This window comes from Fusarium oxysporum, chromosome 1, assembly GCF_000149955.1.
Source record: "Fusarium oxysporum f. sp. lycopersici 4287 chromosome 1, whole genome shotgun sequence".
Classification (NCBI taxonomy): Eukaryota; Fungi; Ascomycota; class Sordariomycetes; order Hypocreales; family Nectriaceae; genus Fusarium; species Fusarium oxysporum.
This window is the reverse complement of record NC_030986.1, coordinates 3,940,392-3,959,592: the sequence shown is the minus strand read 5'-3', so window position 1 is coordinate 3,959,592 and position 19,201 is coordinate 3,940,392. Positions and strand designations below refer to the sequence as shown.

At 50.8% G+C, this 19,201-nt stretch overlaps 7 protein-coding genes across 9 annotated transcripts in view; 3 read left to right on the top strand and 4 right to left on the bottom strand.

Annotated features, from left to right (window-relative positions):
- FOXG_17942 (uncharacterized protein) overlaps positions 1–71 on the top strand; it is a gene marked incomplete at its 3' end in the record, with an annotated part of 986 nt that extends 915 nt beyond the window's left edge. Inside the window, exon 3 of the mRNA XM_018397962.1 lies at positions 2–71. Coding sequence (XP_018233018.1) covers positions 2–71 — 70 coding nt within the window. The remainder of the gene's footprint in view (position 1) is intronic.
- Positions 72–145: 74 nt separating this feature from the next.
- On the bottom strand, positions 146–1,836 carry FOXG_00745 (deoxyhypusine synthase). The gene is made up of 3 exons (XM_018377314.1): positions 1,328–1,836; positions 472–1,251; positions 146–421 (listed from the first exon to the last, which is right to left on the bottom strand). Exons 1-3 carry the CDS (start codon positions 1,538–1,540, stop codon positions 341–343), a joined length of 1,074 nt encoding a protein of 357 aa, XP_018233017.1. The 5' UTR covers positions 1,541–1,836; the 3' UTR covers positions 146–340.
- A 39-nt stretch (positions 1,837–1,875) lies between these two features.
- Positions 1,876–9,598, top strand: FOXG_00743 (uncharacterized protein). Its single transcript, XM_018377313.1, has 4 exons — positions 1,876–2,513; positions 2,653–7,117; positions 7,166–7,208; positions 7,325–9,598. Coding segments are annotated over exons 1-4 (6,165 nt in total). The 5' UTR covers positions 1,876–2,511; the 3' UTR covers positions 8,980–9,598.
- Positions 9,599–9,696: 98 nt separating this feature from the next.
- Positions 9,697–10,602, top strand: FOXG_00741 (uncharacterized protein). Its single transcript, XM_018377312.1, has 3 exons — positions 9,697–9,885; positions 9,940–10,002; positions 10,057–10,602. The coding sequence occupies exons 1-3, from the start codon at positions 9,790–9,792 to the stop codon at positions 10,210–10,212; spliced, it is 315 nt and encodes a 104-aa protein (XP_018233015.1). The 5' UTR covers positions 9,697–9,789; the 3' UTR covers positions 10,213–10,602.
- Positions 10,603–11,191: 589 nt separating this feature from the next.
- FOXG_00740 (uncharacterized protein) lies at positions 11,192–12,434 on the bottom strand. The gene is made up of 3 exons (XM_018377311.1): positions 12,190–12,434; positions 11,974–12,140; positions 11,192–11,918 (listed from the first exon to the last, which is right to left on the bottom strand). The coding sequence occupies exons 1-3, from the start codon at positions 12,353–12,355 to the stop codon at positions 11,259–11,261; spliced, it is 993 nt and encodes a 330-aa protein (XP_018233014.1). The 5' UTR covers positions 12,356–12,434; the 3' UTR covers positions 11,192–11,258.
- A 267-nt stretch (positions 12,435–12,701) lies between these two features.
- FOXG_17941 (uncharacterized protein) lies at positions 12,702–14,863 on the bottom strand (the record flags this gene model as incomplete). The annotated part of the gene is made up of 8 exons (XM_018397961.1): positions 12,702–12,731; positions 12,845–12,909; positions 12,956–13,413; positions 13,473–13,822; positions 13,958–14,451; positions 14,508–14,555; positions 14,626–14,691; positions 14,755–14,863. 8 exons carry the CDS (start codon positions 14,861–14,863, stop codon positions 12,702–12,704), a joined length of 1,620 nt encoding a protein of 539 aa, XP_018233013.1.
- Positions 14,864–15,214: 351 nt separating this feature from the next.
- FOXG_00737 (replication factor C subunit 1) lies at positions 15,215–19,194 on the bottom strand. Of its 3 annotated transcripts, XM_018377309.1 has the most exons (6): positions 18,914–19,194; positions 18,809–18,860; positions 18,713–18,757; positions 16,036–18,660; positions 15,529–15,984; positions 15,272–15,474 (listed from the first exon to the last, which is right to left on the bottom strand). In XM_018377309.1, exons 1-5 carry the CDS (start codon positions 19,011–19,013, stop codon positions 15,663–15,665), a joined length of 3,144 nt encoding a protein of 1,047 aa, XP_018233011.1. In that variant the 5' UTR covers positions 19,014–19,194; the 3' UTR covers positions 15,272–15,474; positions 15,529–15,662. The 3 variants fall into 3 exon arrangements, with proteins under 3 accessions (XP_018233010.1, XP_018233012.1, XP_018233011.1); XM_018377308.1 differs by having other exon boundaries at positions 15,215–15,984; XM_018377310.1 differs by having other exon boundaries at positions 15,215–15,984; positions 16,036–18,757.
- Between the last annotated feature and the right edge of the window lie 7 nt (positions 19,195–19,201).

Sequence of the window (19,201 nt, the reverse complement as noted above, 5' to 3'; positions counted from 1 at the left end):
AGCAGGGGCAAGATATGGCCGACACCGACGAGCCTCCAGCAAAAAAGGCTAGAGTTGATATTGAATCCTAGAAACCGACCACGAAGAAACGAAGGCAACTACCTAGGCACATGGGTTTGCATTTACACTCACAAAAGGCGATTTCGGCGTTAGGGTCTTTCCACATTATAGCGACCAGAGGCCCAAGGAGAAATCGGTTGCTTTCATGTCTGCTTTGGAGTTCTTTGGAGCAATATCGGTGTTTTGTCAATTATGTCTTTGCGATGACGGATGATCACATGTTGTCCGCACCTGTAATACACTTTATTTGACATACTTTTGCGTTCTATTCTTTTGTTTTCTATTTGTCAGACTTTCCAATATCCTTTGCAAATGTGTTTGCCACAATAAAGGGGAAACATGCTGTTGCCTCCATGTATACCTTGTGAATGGTCAGTGGCTAGCAGGAGTAGAAGAGACGTGTCGACTTACTTTCACATTATCAGCTCCAATCTTGATTTTGCCCCACGATACAGCCTCATCTGGTCTAGCACCTGCATCACTGCCATCAAATTCTTGTGCTGTGTTGATGTAAACCGCCGACTCGGCGCCATTGCGCATCAAGCATGCATTGGCAATGTGGTGCTTGATGATACCACCACCCAGAATGATCATACCGGCCCGCTTGGCTCGGACAGCAATGGTGTTGATGCGTCGGATATCTTCAACCAGATCGATCTTCAGTTGAAGGGGCGAGGACTTAAAAGTATGGAAATAGAGCATGTCGCCGAGGCTTCCGTCAGTGATGGCAGGGCAGAACACTGGAATATTGTTCTTGTATGCCCAGTAATAGACGGATCGCTCATCATTGATCTCCTTACCTAGACGATGGATCACCTTGGATGGCGTCCAGTTGATCTCTTCCTCAGTGCCTTTACTAGCCTCCTGCTCCTCAAGCATCTTGTCGAGAATGGGGACGACCCAGTCTTCGAAGGCGCAGTAGTTCGCATTAGGAACAACGAGGTTTCCAATGCGGTTGAGACCCTTGCGGCGGAGTTCGGCTCCAGGGGTACTGAAGGAACCAACATATGTGTCACCAAGGCACTTGATGAAATCCTCTTCGATGCCACCAGCCGTGGTGACGATACATGACACGTGGTTATGCTCGACAAGCCAACGGAGGACACCACGAAGGCCTGATGAGATGAGGTTGGAAGTATATCCCAAGAAAATTGTGGTCTTATCCCCCGTCTCCGGGTCTTTCCATGCACGCTACCAGTTGTTAGCCAAGGTGGTGTGCCTTTCAGAGTTTGAAACTCTAGTATAGAGTTTCTGAATCGAAACGCACCATATCATTAATGATCCTCACGGCCTCACACATAGAAGACGCTTGGAAGCCCATGTGACGCATGCCCTCGAAGAGATTCTCCGCAGTGATGGGGCCTTTGAACTTGTTGAAGTCCAACTCCTCGACCTTCTGAGCATCAGCAGGCATCTCCTCGGACTTGACCAAGACGGCCTCTGTTGCCGCCGAAGGCGGAGCATCGGAGTTGGAAGTCATTGTCGTAAATTTCGCACCCAAGGTGTTGATGTAAGTGGTGAGCCGTATGTTTCGAGTCGTAAGTTTGTAGGTAAAATAGTGGACGGACAACACAGAATTCAATGGCCAATCGAAACCTCAGCAAATGTTGAACACAACGCCAGGATGTATAAAAAAATTTAAGAATGAAAAGAGTTTTCCCAATGGCAATGTATCATCAGATTTGCTTTTCTCATTAAAGATACTTACTTATTCTATGATTCGTTAATAACATTGTGACTCTTATCTTCATGATTTCTTCCATGAGAAAATCACGGCTCCGGGCTCCACATTGAAAAAAACGGCAGGGTCCATCGGGGCTTCAAAAAGTGGGCGTGCATGTATCCCTCCGACTGGCAGATCTATTTGGGGTCTAGCGTCTCATGGCAATTCTGGGCCAAGGCCCCTGGACATTCACTGAGGAGCCCTTCCATCCACCACTAAGCGCCACACGACAGTGTCCATTCCAATTTGCAGGATGGGGTCGCTTAAGCTTAGGCCCCTAGGATCCAAATGCACGCCTGAGGCTTGACTTCGATCCTCAAACCTTCAACCTACATCCAACCATCCCTCTATCGCAAAAGGTACTGTCGCCTTTGCATATCGACCCTCATTTCATCGCGATTTACTTGTCTCGGACACGGTGCTCGCATATAATAACGCTAATAAGTTCTACGTCTGTTTTGACTTCTTATTTGATACCCCATTCATTCGACGGATTAAGGGTGTTTTTTGGTAACCGAGACGCGACGTCAACGATCTGGGTACGACACGGCGACACAAGACCTGCGAAAGTTTAGTAAATCTCGACGAGTCAATTTCTTCAGTGTTAAACTTACGGAGCTTTACGTGGCGCACGATATTCGGTGTCATAATTTTGACTTTTGCATAACTGGGTGCATGGGCTGCCTATAAATAACCACTTCCTTGGGGCTTCCTGCGGCCTTTGAGAAATGTACGAACAATTGCCCCATCCCATAATTTTCAATTCTAGTCATGCGGCGAAGGAGAGATTCTAAATATCACCGCACGAGTCGGTCCCTACGCCATTCGCCCTCTGCGGGATCGTCTTCATGCTGACTTCATCCATCCAGGGCCTCAAGATACTCACGCTATGAACGGTCCAGATCACCCCGTGACCGCTCGCCTGACCGATTTGACCGAACTCCGCAGTACAACGACGGAGACAGACGCCGACCGTCTGACGCCCGAGCAGGTAATGGCGGGTTTCAGCCAGGACGTGACTTTGGTGACCCATTGCGACGCGAACCACCTCGCGGACCAAAAGCCTTGATCGATGCGCCTAGTGGCCCTCGAGGCGGAGGATTTGGAGGAGAGTTTCGTGGTGGTCGTGGGCGAGGGCGCGGTAGGGGATGGTCTTCAAGAGACGACAGCCGAGATCGAGGTCGAGATAGAGACATCGATTTCCGTGACCGGTACCATGATGATCGAAGCCGTGAACGCGACCGGGATCGCGAGCGCGATAGAGAGTGGCGTGAGCCAAGAGATTTCAGATCACGACGCTCACCTATTGGCCGTGCAAGGTCACCAACAAGAGATTTCCGAGACCGCGATGGTCCTTTGGGAGTAGATGCAGATAGATCTCGACGCGGTTCAAGAGATGGAGGACCTCCCTCGGCAGGATCATCTTCTTCCGATCCCCAGTTTGGCATGGCACCCTACCCTCGCGGTGGGGGTTTCCACCGAGGACGAGGTCGTGGGAGGGGTGACTGGTCTTCGGAGCGAGGTCGCGGCAGAGGGCCTTATATGGATGATAGAGGTGATCGCTACCCGCGCAGTCGGTCTCAGGAAGGTCGCTGGGGAAGAGACCGTGATGACAGGGACCGGATGGACCGGATGGATCGCTATGCTGACCCAGATACCCGACGAGACATTCGAGACGATCGCGACCCCCGCGACCGTGAACTGTTCCGAAACAAATTAGAGGCTCGTGCCAATGCCGGACACGACTCGGGACTTTCCAGCAAAGAGGTATCACCGCCTCCTGCCGCGGCTTCTGCATCTGCTTTCGGACCCGTTCCTAATCGAGGATTGAGTGTTGGAGAGGGTTATGTTTCAGCCAGCGCTGCAACAAAAATCCCGCCGACAGCCCCCCGCGCTTTCAATGATCGCCCCCCGTCAGCGGGACACGACCCAACAATGCCGTCAGTCGGTCTCGGTAAAGGCATGATGCATGATGGCCCCTCGATTCCAGTTGGTCCCAGAGCCCAGCAGCCGCCGCCACCAAGGCCTTCTAGCAAGCAGTGGATCAATCCCAATCTAAAGAAGGGGCCTGACTCTCCTAAGTTGATGAGGTCACCAAGCTTTGTGCAACAACGCCCACCCTTACGCCGCGGTAGTTCCCAGTATGATCATTATCACGATGATGAAAGGCGGCCACGTAGTAGCGATGCGAAGTCGGAACCACATTACGATAATCGTGCGCGAACTAATTATAGCGCGGAACCTGGAGAAATAACCGTCAAGTCCGAACGGGAGTCTCAATCTGCAAGGGCATCGATGGATAGAGATACACGACCTGCTAATGCTTCCAGACGGGATTCTTATCGATCTGGCCCTTCACCTACCATGGAGAACATGCCCAGATTTGGCCAGGAGTCAGAACTACGCGCAAGGGACCCAAGGGAAGCTCCGAAGGAAGCGCCCCGAAGAAAACGCTCGCAACCAATAATCAGAGCGGTCAGGTTCGAAGTTCCCCCGAAACCAGCACCTGTGGAGCAGAACTCCGAATCTGACGACGATGATGATATGGCCGACTATTTCGACATGGAGATTGGGAAGACCGAGGCTGAACTAAGTAAACTGGAGAAGCCGAAGTTACCAACTCAAGTCATGGCCCGGTTTGCAGCTCTGTCTCACGGCTCAATGGTCAAGATAATCGGAGAAGGGGAGGGACTGCTCAAAATGGTGAAAAAACTACCGGAGGCAGTGAATAAGCGCGTCATTGAAAAGATACATGACCCGACACCTATCGAGCAGGCAAAGAAGGAAGATGTGGAAATGGCCGACGCGGTTGACAGCACGGACAAAGTTGATTCCGAACCACCAAAGGAACTGCATCAGGAGGTACAGGCCGAGCTGGATCCTGGGCCCGAGCATTCTATTCAAGTCAAGGGTTCTGAGGAGCCTGTTGAAGCTGCCCCCACTCCAGAATCCTCGGCACAAGTTGGTCAGGAGACTACCGAAAGACCCGTCGAACATGCTGCGAAGGCAGCTGGCGAGAAGATTGATGACAGTTCCCACGAAGAGGCTGCTCCGAATCTTGACAAGACGCCCGATCAAAGTCATGTCGAGAAGTCTGACGAACAACGTATCGAGAACCCTGTCGAGAAACCCGTCGAAGAGTCTATCGGAAAGCCTGCTGAAGAAACGGAAGAGAATCATGCAGAGAAACCTGTACAAAAGGCTGAGAACGAGGATACCGAGATGTTCGTTGCACCCGAACTTGAACCAAAGTCGGGAGATATGGATATCGACGAGCCTCCTATTGAGACTGATCGAGTCGCACCTGAAAGTCCACCATCTCCTTCCAACAAGAAGGCCATGGATGTGCCTTCCATAGCAAGTGAGACTGCGCCTACAGAGTCACTTGAGCCTCAGAAGACGGAACGAACACCTCTGGGGGCGTGCGAGGATTCTCACAAGGAGAAGTCTGACAAGGACAAGCCAGTTGACATAACTGCAAAGGCGAATGGTGTACAGCCGACACAAACCCTGGTGGAAAAGCCAACCGAAGCCCTCCCTGAGCCTACTCCAGGAAAACCAGATGATGCTGTTTCGGAGAAACCTGCAGAACTTTTTACTGAACCTCGCCCCGAGAATCTAACAGAGAATGCTGAAGCTCTTGGGCATAGACAGGTCGCAATTGAAGGTGCTCCTGTTTCTGTGGTGTGCCCGAATGTAGTTTTGCAAACGACGGAAACAGCATCGAAACCGCCTAGTACGCCGTCACAGGTCGACGACGACGAGACTGAGTCTGAAGACGATTCTTTTATGAACCTTGATACCGTTCGACAGTATATGACCACGCCTCCAATCGATAGTCTACCTGACTACAGCTGCATGCCTTGGGACAAAGATAGTGCTTTCTTAAAGACCCTCGACTCCAGCATTACATTGGACGACTTTGTGGTCGAACACCTCGACAAGATGCATCTGGAGAAGTCGGCTGAACAGGACCACGACAGGAAGATCTATAAGGACAACTATGAACGGTACCTAGATTTTACAATGTCGAATGATCCAGCGGCTGTCAAAAGTCGTGGAAAGTTTTCAGTGTCGACAGGCATTGAAATTACAGGCACCGTAACGCCTGAGCCAAAACATGAAGGAAGTGGTCGTGGACGTCGTTTCGCAACCGAAAGAGACTTGGAACGAGTTTTGCAAGCATCAATGCGCGAGGACGAGGAGAGGAAAGAGCGCGAACTTAGAATGCAGCAGGAGAAGTATCGCACTGATAAGGAAGCCATCATTCCGAACATGATTTGGAACCAGGAAGAGAAGGATAATACCAAATACCTCGACAAGAGCGGATTCACGCCTGTTGACCGGTTGGTATCAGCATGGCGGGTTTTGCCTCCAGTTAATAACTTCACTGAGGAAGAAGCCGGCTTGTTTGAGAAGAGATACTTGGAAGCACCTAAGCAATGGGGTCGGGTTGCCGAAGCGATTCCGCATCGTGATTTCGGTTCTTGCATTCAGTATTACTACATGAACAAGAAGGACCTTAATCTGAAGGAGAAACTCAAGAAGCAGCCTAAGAGGCGCAGAAAGGGCAAAGCGAAGCAACGATCCAGTGCATTGGTGTCGGAGCTAGGCAACGGAGACGGAGAAACGGAAGAGAACCACGACACGGGAGAAAATGGCGAGAGGCGACGACCACGACGAGCGGCTGCGCCTACATGGGGCTTCGAACAGCCGCCAGTTGACACAGAGAACTCGACACCTAATGCGACACCTGGTAGACGTGGCGGGTCCGCGAAGGTCGACCATCCCGAGAAAGTGGATGGAAGAAAGAGGCGAAGAGGCCCGAAGGAAAAGGAGCCCAAGGCAGCCAAGGCGAACCAGACGTTGGCCGCAGCCCCTGGGCCTGGCAAGGGACGATCGAGGTCAAACTCCAGAGCGCTCAATACCGACGGTCCTTCAACTCCACTTCCAGCCGCCGAGTCCCATCGTCTCCCAGGTCAGTTCGAGCAGCACCCTGCTGGTATACAGCTCCCCTTCTCCGTACAGCAGCAGCAGCAGCAGCAGCAACAACCACAACAACAGCCTATCCAAACCCTCGAACGACAGCAGTCAGTTGCTCCATCCTCCATCTCTGAAGTCATGGCAGCGCCTTCACTTCGGCCTGACCCACCGCCTCAGCCTGCAATGGCTACATTCAACCTAGCCCACCCGCCATCAGAGCGCAAAGCGCCTACTCAGGCATCTAGCTACTGGAGCGTGTCTGAATCTAATGACTTCCCGCACCTCCTGCGCTCGTTCGGCTCGGATTGGACAGGGATCGCAGCCCATATGGGCTCCAAAACCGCAGTTATGGTAAGTTCTGACTGTCTCTCGTAGGTCCACTACTAATGCGCTCGATAGGTGAAAAATTACTTCGTCCGTCAAAAGGATCAGGGCAAATCCAGTTGATGACGGTAGGGGAAAAACAGAAGCGAAACAAAAACAGAACAGAGAGAGACAAGGAAATTTAATAAAACTCACGATTCGTCCGAGGAAGGAGATATGACAGTTCAGCTGCAGCTTCCCGGCCGTTGGCTGTTGCCCCGGGTATCGATCTACACGGAGAGACGTCGCAACCCAAGATGGAGCCATCAGTTCAACCCCCTCGTGGTCAACCTTTTGGCATGTATGGCAGCCCCATCGCCCAAGCACCTGTTACGCAGCAACCGCTTGTCCAACCCCAACAGCAACCCATGCCTATTGGACAGCATTCAACAACCCAGCCAGTAACTCAGACTATGTCACCAGGACAAAGGCCTTTAAGAGCACCTGTACGGCAATTCGGATTTCCCGACGGCGAGCGCGAGCGAGAGCGTGACCGCGAGCAAAGTGTCCGGGTACCTCTTCCACAGAAGGCTTCCTCTAGACCTCCTGGTTCGGAACCACGGGAGCAGCGGCCTCTGGCTGCCGCGCAGCCTCTACAGCCAGCCCGGAGCGAAGCTATGATTGAACACAATGCTCAAATGGAACGTCAAAAGATGGACATACAGCGGCTCGAACAGGAGCAGCTCGAACTGGCTCGACAGTCAGAAAGACGGGTCAAGCAGGAGCCTGAAGTGACCCCACAGCCGCATCGCTACGAACCGTTTGGCCATCGTCAACAAGGAAGTCTTGGGGGCCAGCCGCTGGCAAGGCCACCGCAAGAGCCTGGACGCCCTCCATCTTATGCTCCTCCTATGCAGCAACAAGCCCCTGTGCAGCCGGTACGAAACCTGATGGGCGAGCAAACCCCTGTTCGATCACCTCAGATGAACACTCCATCCAGCCGCCCCATGTCTGCTCTCCAGCATAGACCGTCATCTGGTTCGATGCACGAACAATATGGCTCGGCAACACCCCAAGCTGGCACTCCAGTTCAACCACCGGCAGCGGCGCCACGTCCAGCAGAGCCTCGTAAGGGAGGTCTCAACATCATGTCCCTGCTTAATGACGATCCTCCTCCACAACCCAAGCGTGTCAGTGATGTGACTAGCACTCCTACCAGACCATCACCTACTCCTCCGCCCCAGGCCATGGGCCGTACGCTCCCAGGGCCAGCACCGCCTTCTCAGATGCGACGGGGCGAGGCAGAGTCATACTCTCCTTACGGTCGAGGAACCCCAGTAATGCCATCCCTCAAGCCAACATATGCGGATTCCCCTCAGCCTCAGCACATCGGCAGTTCGAGGGCATCCATCGGGGTCTCCCTAGAAGCAGCAGCAGAAAGAGACTACTACAGGCAGAATCCTTACCAACCCAGTAGCCACAGCCGAACGAACTCACCACAAAGTGGCCATCGATATGCTCCTCCTGGACCTCCTGGACCCCCCGGGCCTCCTCAGTACCAGAACCAGGGATATCCGACTTCATATGCTGCAGCAGGTCAACCAGCCCATGCCGGATCGCCAGGAGGGCAATACGCGCTTCATCCATCGGCCTCTCGGGCACGAGAAGTACCCCAGGGTGGCCGCGAGGCTTCATGGCCGCCGCCTCAACAACCTCCTTCCAGCATGCAGCAGCCGCCTGGATGGGCATCTCAACAGCCACCAAATGCTCAACCCCCACCGCAGCAGCAACAGCAACAACCCTGGCCTACGCAACATCCCTCGTCCAAGCCTCAAACCCCAGCGCCATCTTGGGCACCATCACAACCACCTTCACAGCCTCGCCTCAGCAAGCTCACCATATGTCCATGAGAGACGATGGCCCGTAATTCTTACTTTGCCAGTGGACCTGGCATGCCGCCGCAGCAGCATCAGATGCAAGGACGCTACCCACCAACAGTGTCGCGTGGCCCAGAGTCAGTGCCACCTCCGCAACCATACTCACGTTATGCTTCTACCCCTGGCCCTGGCCCGCCTCGAGAGATCCCCGGCCGCAGCTACACGCCCATCAGTAGCTACGACTCACGCGGGCCACCCCAGCCTCCGCCAGGAGCACCTGTTTATCCCGGCCATGATCCGAGAGATCCACGAGGAGATCCTCGAGGTGACCCAAGGGGGGATCCAAGAGACCCAAGGGACATGATGAGGGGAGGACTGAGACCACATGAGTACGAAAGGCATCCAGATCACTATAGGAGGTAGATCGATATGCGGATGACTTATATTCATACATTGGAAGTCAGACAGGCTTCGTATTCTATCTAGGAGTACTATCATGAGTTTGGCGCAACTGAGGCGATAGGCTATGCAGCATGAGCGGTCTGAGTGTTATGTAAATTATATACCTACACTGTACCTGATTTTATTGATTGGACAAGCGAAGTTGACAATGCAAGCAAACCTGGTATCGTCCCTTCTACTGATTCGTCGCTTTGATGTTTTGTTGAAGTGTGTTGTGAGAGGCTCAAGAGCTTCATGAGCCGAGCCCCACCAATTAGAATAAATACCCACTGCAAAGTAAAGTAAACAACCCCGCCAAAAACTTCCTCACGCTGGCGCAACGCGTTGAAACCAACGACAGCCTTCCACAGCCTTCAAAGGACACACAGAAATACATTCGTTATGGCCTCCCACTCAAGGTCAGCATCCGCGATGGGCGGTCACGAGAAGACGTACTTCGAGCAGCAGCGTGAGGCTCTGATTGGCGAGATCGCAATGGCACGTTACGTCTCCCGTAGTCAATAGCGTTCATGCTAACATTATACTGTCCAGAGCTTTGAGCACGTCTTGGCCAATATCAACAAGTTGAACCGATCTCTCGAGGCAGTCACTGCTGTATGAACAACAGTCTTTTTCAAGAGGACCAAGCTAATAGAAATGGATGCACAGGTCGGCAACGAATTCTCCTCGGTCGAGGCACTATGGTCGCAGTTCGAGAACGTCATGGACAAAGATGGCAAGGCTGAAGGCGAGACGGAACAGGCTGATCAGACGGAGCATCATGAAGAAGAAGGCGATACTACAGTGAAGCACGAGGGGGCGTGATGGGAGCTTTGGAACGCTGTTTATGATACCCTGCGGATAACGAATTAATGACCGAGTAATACAAGATCTCAAGGCAAATAATCACAAAGGATCGTTGGTGATGATATAACTAAGCATAGTTATTTCACATCAAGAGACTTTAGCACGCGTCACTTCACCAGGAGCAATATTTACAACGAATCAGTCTTGACTGTCTGATTCTAACCTGTCTGGTTCTGGTATCTACTCTTCACCAAGACATCCTCTCAAATCCAGAGTCTAGCAATCTGTACCAGAGCCGGTTTAACAATCTTGATCTAATTTCTTCAGCTCAGGGCAGCAACCATTGACCAACAGTTAGACACTTCCAAAAAAAAAAAAAAAAAAAAAACACCAACAAATCAAACAAGCAATCCTCATCTTCGTCCTTCCATCGGTGCTCGGTATCCTGTAGGACTCTTCTGGGGTTTTGGGACGCTTAATGCCCTCTCATCTCAACATCGTGGCTGGTAGGAACAAAAGTTCATATGATAGTAATTGGTAGGTGTTGTCTCAACTTTTTGCAAGTGGATGGGGCGTTTGGTCCATATCGTCGTAGGTCAGTCTCGTAGACAAACATCGCAAAGGGAAAAGCAAGTATAAAAGCAAACCAAAGGCAAAGCCAATAGCGCGCGCGCTCATCGCTGCGTCAAGTCGTGTTTGGGCGTATGCCCATCGTGGGTATCATGGTATGTATCATCATGATAGTCTTGCACTTCATGGCAAAAGCAATAGGTAAAAAGGGAGATAGCTAGGTATCTGTGGGCGCTAAATAGCTGCACCAAGTTGTTTATGTAGGGTTGTTAAATCTTGGTTTCCAATGTAGAGCCAGCTGTCGAGATATCGTGTGACTTCTGGAGATGTTGTGGTAAGTAAGCAAGTAGTTTAAAGAGAGCCTCAAATAAACAGTCTCTGCAGTAGATGTCTTTTTTTTTATTCGTGTTTTTTCTTATTTTCCTCTTTCTTTCTTTCTTTCTTTCTTTCACCTTTTCTCTGCTTCGTCGTCTCCCATTTCTGTTGGTAGGAGATCAAAAGAACTCGTTGGCTGGATCAACGGTCTTGTCGACATGGTTACCAGCGATTTCATGATAATCGCGACCATAGTGAGCAGCCACCACGGATTCGGGGCTCTCAGGATCCGCAGACTCACACCCCTCATACTTGCGGTACGTGATTTCCTCTTCCTGCTGCGTTTTTCGGATGAGATCGACGGCGTGTTGCAGGTTGTCAGTGGGCTCATGGCCACAATCTTCGGCATAACGGAGAATTTGCCCCCTCAACCTCTCGTACTCTTCATCCAAGTACTCGCACATTTGAAAGGCGGCGGTCGCCTCGCGATTGATTTTGACCGCAAGGCGCCGGCCCTTGACGATGTGTCTTTCCACAGATCGGTAGATCTTGAGACGCCGGCGACGAGCTGCCTCCTCGCTCTCTTCCTCTTGTTGCTTCAGCTTCTGCTGCTGGTTGTGCTTGTGTATGCAGGCTACTGCATCTGCTCGATCCCACTCGTCGAGGATGATTTCGTTTCGGGACATAGCCGGTTGCATCTGAGAGGTGTATTTGTTCTTTGCCAGGGAATCTATGTGAATATATTCCTGGATACGGTCGCATTCGGTGAGAACCCTTCGTGGCTTACAGCCCTGAATGACGGGCGCTTCTGGGTGCGCGAGGGCGGCTTTGACTTCAGCCTGGAGTTTCATATTAGCATCAAAGACTGAAAGACAGAAAGGGAAATATACTTACACGACTTGGCTTGTAAGTCATGGCAGACAATGCTCCATCACTCCCGGCAGTTGAAGGAGCTGGTTGGTACAGCTGTTCTGCTTTGTCGTTACGAATCATCCCGCCGTTCGAGGTCAACTCGGCAACTTCATCTCGCCAAGTGACTACAGCTCTAGGATCGCGAGCAGCTATGCGATTTAGTAAGTCTATGAGAGAGAGCAGCATGTGTCAACTTACCAATCAATTGCTCAAGGCTTTCGTTCCGGACGTTCTGGAGGGTTGTGAAAAATCCGCCAAGCCTCTCTATCTCGAGCTCCTTCATCAAAGCCTCCGTGGCTGGTTGTCCTGGAGTAAAGTCCTCTGGGAGTTCTTCCTCCTCAAATCCCTGTAATTCGGATACCATGTCATCAGTGGCGGCGTAGTACTATTCGCCGTCCACTGATTCTTGGTAATACAATCCCTCAGGGACGAATCTGTCCGAGCTTCTGGCTCTTGTCAGGATCAACTCAGTTTGGTCACTGGCATCGTCAGTCTGCTCAACCTTTGGTTCTGGGGTCTTCTGCCCCTCGCACCCAAGGTTAGTGTTCTGATGCTCGATACTCGGGATAACTTGAGAGTTGTTCGTGGCGGCGATCAAAGATTCATTGAAGGCGACTTTATGGGGCGAAAGCTCAAAGTCCTCCGTCATCTCTCGCAGCAATCGCCGTTCGTCCAACTCTTTCGGTTCGTCTGCGGCGATCGATTTTGTTTCATCGACGTTTGGTCCAAGCAGCCCTACGCTACGAATTCGATCAACAACTGCAAGAGAACTTCGGTGGCGGGCATATGCCTACAGCTGACAGTCAGACGTCTGATCTCGGTTATGTCCTAGCCAATACCACAGCAAACTTACCTCTTCAACAGTCTCGACCTCTGCAGGGTCTCCTCCGTGCTGCCAGGTCCGTGGTGGGTGAACGTCTAGGAGCTGTTAGTTTGTACGAGAAAAAGACTTGTGGAAACTTACCGTTGGTTGTATCACGCTCGACTGGTTCTTTGCCTGATCGGCCAACTTCTTGCGCAACTTGATTCTGGTTGGCGTCACCACGAGTATCTTGGTTCATGGCTCGGTCAGATCGAGTCTTGATTTCAACAAGCTGCGCCTGTTTGTTCTCCATGTGAACTGCCTTAGCAACCAGAGTGTCTTTGCTAGTGGGTTCATTGCGCACTTGTTGGTTGTGGCCTTGGTCGTGAGAATATAAGGCCGGAGCCATTGCAGGCCGAGGGAGGAGATTTTGGTCTATCGAAATATCAAACTTTGACGGATATGACTGGAGGCTTGAAGTCTTTGGGGAAACAGGGGTCTTGTGAACCATTTCCTGCGTGGCAGTGTTGAGGTCGCCAGAGAACTCTCGAATAAGCTGGCCCATTTCGTTTTGCCCAACTGGAAGCTTCCAATCAAGGCCCTTGAATGTTCTATCCTGCCTGTAAAACTGTTGTTAGTGTTCTCGATCGCGCTGAATACATCTGCAAAGAATACTTACTCGACAATTTGATTGGCAAGTTGCGCATCACTCTGGCTGAGATCTTGCGAGGAGGATTGGGAATGGCTCTTGGTAGAAGACTCCGACTTGGTCTTTCCAATCAGCAATGTTCTCAATCGAGGAGATAGTCGGCCCTTGCGTTTCAACTTTCTGGTCCCATCACTCTTGGCTTTTGCTTCTTCATCAGACCCGTCGCTGCCCATGAACATACTCAAGACAGATCTCAATGAAAATTTTGACGACGATTTACTCGTGAGATCTTTGTTGTTTATCTGTTCTTGCCCAGGGTTCTCGTCCTGTAGAACATTCTCCTCCTGTCGAGCATTCTCTTCCGGTCGAACATCCTTTTCCTATTTAGTAATGTATGTCCGTAGATCAATGCGCTCTCGCTCAGCCTTCTCTCTCTGTAGAGTAATATCTTTCTGTAGAGTAACAAAGTATTCTCTTTGAGATGTAAGAAGCTCGTAACGTGCCATTGAGGCTACACAGCCATCTGATGTGTTGTCGCTTTCTTCTAGAGAAGGATATTCGTCTTCAGTGTTGTTTGAGTTTCCACTGCTGAGATGCGTGGATGGGTTGGATGTACAGTTTCGCCCGCCGATCGCGGTGCTTTCATCGTTGGTAGCGGCATCGCGGGCGTTTCCTTCAGAGACGCCCTGAAGGTTAGCTTGCTGGATTATAGTTGTGCATGTTGTCAAAACAGACACGTCGTCGCCGTCCGTCTGACGACTAGTAGAGCACTGATGGTTCTCGCCAACAGGCTTTCGTGATGAGGTGTTGGCAGATACGAGGTCGGCTTGTGTCTCCCTACTTTCACCGACTTCGGTGATAGGATCAAGCTGATGTGGGACGTGAATGTCACCCGGAGCGGACTTTGCTCGCTTATGAAGCTTGTTTCCTGACTTTGTATCGAATATATTTGCCCAGGATAGTTTCTTGTTCTTTCGTTCTGGGCCGGTGTCGTTCGCGTTGCGTAGTTCTAGAAGGGCAAAGGTTAGTTGAGCAAATAGGTAAACAAAGTACTCAGTTCCATACCATCGGCGCCCGCCTCGGACTTTTTCTTTTCATTCGCAGAGAATACATCTTGAAATGCCAGTTAGTACATGATCTAGTATATTCCTGATATGCTTTGACGGGTGGGTATGAAGCTCACTTTTCAGCTCAGCTTTACTCTTCTTGACAAAGTCACGGAATTTGACTTCTTGCGGCGAAGAAGGTCCTACCATAATATCAGTATGATGCTCTCGACGTGATAGAAGACAACATATTGGTATCGACTTACTGGTAGAGGTACGGGCGTAGATGCCGTCGTCATATCGGTGCCTAGCTAGGAAGCTCGCGATCCATTTGCTGCTCCCAAGAGCAGCAGGGTAGGATGCAGAGCCCTGCATCGTGAAAGATGTTTGGGAGAAATTCAGTGGGTGAAGATGATGACAACAAGGTAGGTTGAGGAGACTTGGTTACTGTAGTGAGATGAAGTGTTGATGTTAGGATGTTAAGATGATGTTATGGTATTGAGTGAGGGTGAAGAAGTTGAGTGTGATGAAGAGAAGAGAAGAAAACAGACGGAGGGAACAGAAGATATATATGATGGAGCGGGAAGCGCTTGTTTAGAAACAATGAGCATGAATCATTCTAGCTGCTACTGCTGTTGTCCCTGGCAGCTGGCAGCAACTGGCAAGCAAAGTGGGAATAGGGTCATGGGCGGTTCGCACTGGCGGGTGGCAGCTTCAGTGCCACTGCCAGGGGCAACAGGGCCGATCTTCCTACAGAATCTCCTGTATTCACACAGTACATGCAGCTCCATAGTCCTATATGAAAACAATAGATATTATACAAGCACTAGAAATTTTCAGTTGATCATGCGATAATGCCCATCTACAATGAACAGTGTTGCTTGGGACACTGCAGCTGGCAGTAACTTTGTTTGATCAAATTCCTGAGACTTCAGAGTCTATCCAGAGATCAAAGTATGGCTACTCTTTATCAGAGTGTCTAAATCCTATTTCTCAGTTATTACTAGAAATCTATAATACAACGAGGGCTGGCTCGTTACCGTTGACTCCGTTTTCCCGATCTCGCCTCCATACTAAACACCAACTGAGTGTGATATGCCTCTAGCTTACTTACAATGAACCACATCCGAACATTATCTGTTACACTAATGCCACGCAAAAACTCGGCCGTCATTTACTTCTTCCCCTTAGCCTTGGCACTGGTAGCCTTGGCCTTGGGTCGCCCTCGCTTAGGTTTGTCCTCGTCTTCTTCTTCGTCGTCGGCAGCAGCCTTGGTCGCCTTCTTGGTGACCTTCTTGGCTTTCGGTTTTTTGATATACTTGTCCTTCTTAAAATCGATTTCGTCATCTTCTTCGTCGACTTCGGGTGCCTCGACTGCCTCGGCATCATCATCTTCGACAGCTTCCTCAAGATCAGGAACCTCCTTGGGTTGAGCCTTGGGAGCGACGACATTGCTGGCCTTCATGAAGGGAACTGGGTGGCTCATTGCATTGTATCTAGAGAGCTCGTTAGTTGCATGTCGGAGCATGGGTAAATGGTCAACCTACGTTCGGGTGAAAGCAGCTTTGGTCTTGGTCTCAATCTTGATGTGTTCCTCGTCCATCGGTCCGACACCGAGTTCCTGAACAGCATCGAAATCTTCACGAGTCAAGTAGTAACTGTCCATCAGATCAATGACCTCTGGCACTGCCTCGTTGCCCTGCTTTTGTAGACGATCTACAAGCTGCGTCCAAAGGATAGGAAGGTACTGCTGGCGAATCTCGTTATGATCGCCAGAAGATCTGAGGCGCATGTGAGAGTGAACCTCTCGAATCGATCTGCCCAACCTTCCGTACTTGCTATTGTTGCCCAACCACGACGTGAAGTTGGAGCCCATGAGCTGGCCTGCTATAAAGCTGGCGGGGCGGACCGTACTAAACACAGCATGTGTGGGCATCAAGCTCCAATGTTGCTGAGGTCCGTGAATCATGCGATCGACAAGGTCTCCGTCGCTGATGCTCTCTGCTGCATTATCGAACAGTTCGAGAGCTTTGAGCTTGAGCTCGCGTTGGTTATACCCCTTTCCATTCAAGGCCATAGGTTTTGTTCGGAGATAGTTCTCTTGTATCATAAGATAGCTGAACTCGTGGTCGTTGAAATAGAGCTCAATCTTGTCATTGAGTGTTGATTTGCTTGCGGGGGTGAACAATCCACCTGCCAGCATCTTTTGACAGATGTCCCATGGTTTAAGGATGACGTGCTTTTCCCAAGCCTTAGACATGGCCTTGCTCTGGTCGAAGTCCATACTGGTCTGGTCTAGTTTTGCCGTGGAAATCATATTGATGATCTGTCGAATATCTTTGTTGCTTCCCTCGATGAGAGCATCTACCACAGAAGGAGGAAGCTTGAGCCCTTCTCTATGGCAAATAGTCATGACGCGAGATCGAACTTGGTCCACCGTTGGGCGATTGAATCGGATGTCGAAAGCTACATGGTCGAAAGGCTTCATCTTGGGCAGTCTTCGCTCGTTACAGATGAGTATCAGGGGAACCTGTGTCTTTTTGCAGAACTTTGCCAATGCACCGACACCGCCTCGATCGCCCGCAGACATACCGTCAACCTCATCCATGATGAGAACAATCTTCTTCTTGGTTGCATCCACATCTTTGCCATCGCCAGCAAAGTACCCGAGAAGCGACGTATTGTTCATCACATCGCTCACTCCGTTTTCGACGAGCTTCTTGCTTCGAGTATCACTTGCGTTGCTCTCCAAAACGTCATATCCCTCCAGCTTCGCAGCTAGGTGAGCAGCCGTTGTCTTGCCGATTCCAGGGGGTCCAGAGATGATGATGGCGCGCTCGCCACCCATCCCGTCAGCACCTCTTCTTTGAAAGTTGTATTTCTTGTGTTTTGGCCAGTTTCTGAGCCAGTTTTGGATCTTTTCGACTTGGGCCTTATTGCCACAAATATGACCGAGCTGTGTGGGCGCATACTTTGAAGTCAGTAACTGAACGGGGGGTGCCGCAGCAGCCTTCACAGGAGGGCCTCCAGCAGCGGCCGCTTTTTTGGCGGCCTTCGCAGCCTCTGCCTTTCGAGCCTTCTCTTCGGCCTCCATCTCTGCAACTTGTTTCTTGACTTTGTCTTCTTCGGCCTTTTTCTTCTCCTGGGCCTTCTGGGCCCCTTTGCCGCCACCTCCAAATGCAGGAAGTTTGCGGATCAGTTCGAAAAGTCCGTTCTCGTCAATTGTCTTGATTCCGATAGACTTAATCTTTGCCAGCTTACTTGGCCCAGCGTCTTCTCCCAAAACCACAAAGCTTGTCTTGCTGCTTGGCTGACCGACAACTTTACCACCATACCTCTTGACAAGAGCTTGCCCCTCATCACGACTGATGGTCTGCAAAACACCCGTGAAGACAAAACTAAGACCAGTCAAGCATTCATCCGCACCTTCAGGAAGGTCAGCTGCACCTGCAGCTGGCTGAGCAGATGCATTACCGCCTCCGAATGCGTTCTTTCGCCAATCAAACTTGGCATTGGCATCTTTGGGCGGTGGTGTAGGGGCACGAACGGTGGCAACACTGTCGAGAATATCCTTGATCTCATCATCTTCAGGCTCGTCATTCTTCTTTCTTGGAGCCCGAGGTTTGGCTGCAGCTTTAGGTTTGGCTGTAGCCGTTTTCTTGCGTGGAGCCTCTTCTTCAGACTCTTCTGAGTCTTCGGATAAAGATTTTCGCTTTCTGCCTTTTGCTGCAGGCTTGACTTCTTCTTCCTTCTCTTCCTTCTTGACGGCGGATGGGCGGCCTCGGGTCGCTATTCGCTTTGGCTTAGGAAGTTCCTCATCCTCGGATTCGTCCTCCTCGTAGTCGTCATTCTTGCGCTTACTTCCACCCTTGGCATCAGCTGCAAAGATATCTTCGTCGTCTTCGTCTCCGTCATCCATGTAAGCATCAGAATCCTGATCGGCATTGTGGCGTGAGTAAGAGGTTGTTGATTTTCGTGTGGCAGGGGCTTTGCCATTCTTCGCTGGTGCTGCGGGCTTCGAAGCAGTAGGTTTTCCTCGGGGACTTGATCGAACGGGAATATCAGGCTTTGCAGCAGGCTTTTTGGGTGTTGCTGAACTTGTAGGCTTGCTGTTCTTTGCGGAAGCGAAGTAATCATCAGCAGAAATAGCCACGCCCTTGGTTTCCTCCTCCCTGTAAAAAGTCAATCAGAGGGCAATTGACAAGACAGAAGTCAAAGACAAACTTGAATTTTCTCTTTGGTGCGGGTTTAGTGGTAGGCTTTTGCACTCTACTTGGGATCAGCTTGGTTGTAATAACAAGTGGAAGGAAAACAACTTACTCTACTGCTTCATCTTCGTCATCGTCGCTATCTTCAACGACCTTTCTTCCCTCTGCACTTATATTAGTACCGTTGTAAGTCCAAGAGTAGTATCGTTTGGCTTACTTGTGCGCTTGCTCTTGGCCAGCTCCTCAGCTCTTCTTGGGGCAGGTTTTGGGGCGCCACCACCCTTGGGTCCAAAGAAAGACCGGATATCAGAAGGCATTTTTGGCGATCTCGCTTTTTTCTCTTCTTGTTTTACTTGTGATTGAAGAAGTGCATCGACCGTTTTAATGGCATGCGCCAATGTTGCCTGGGTGAGGATTGGTAACGTGAATCCCAGGCAATCAAGGAGCAGCCTAGAAGTCCGAGTCTAGTGACGTGCACGGTAGCTCCTATCAAACGCGAAGCTGA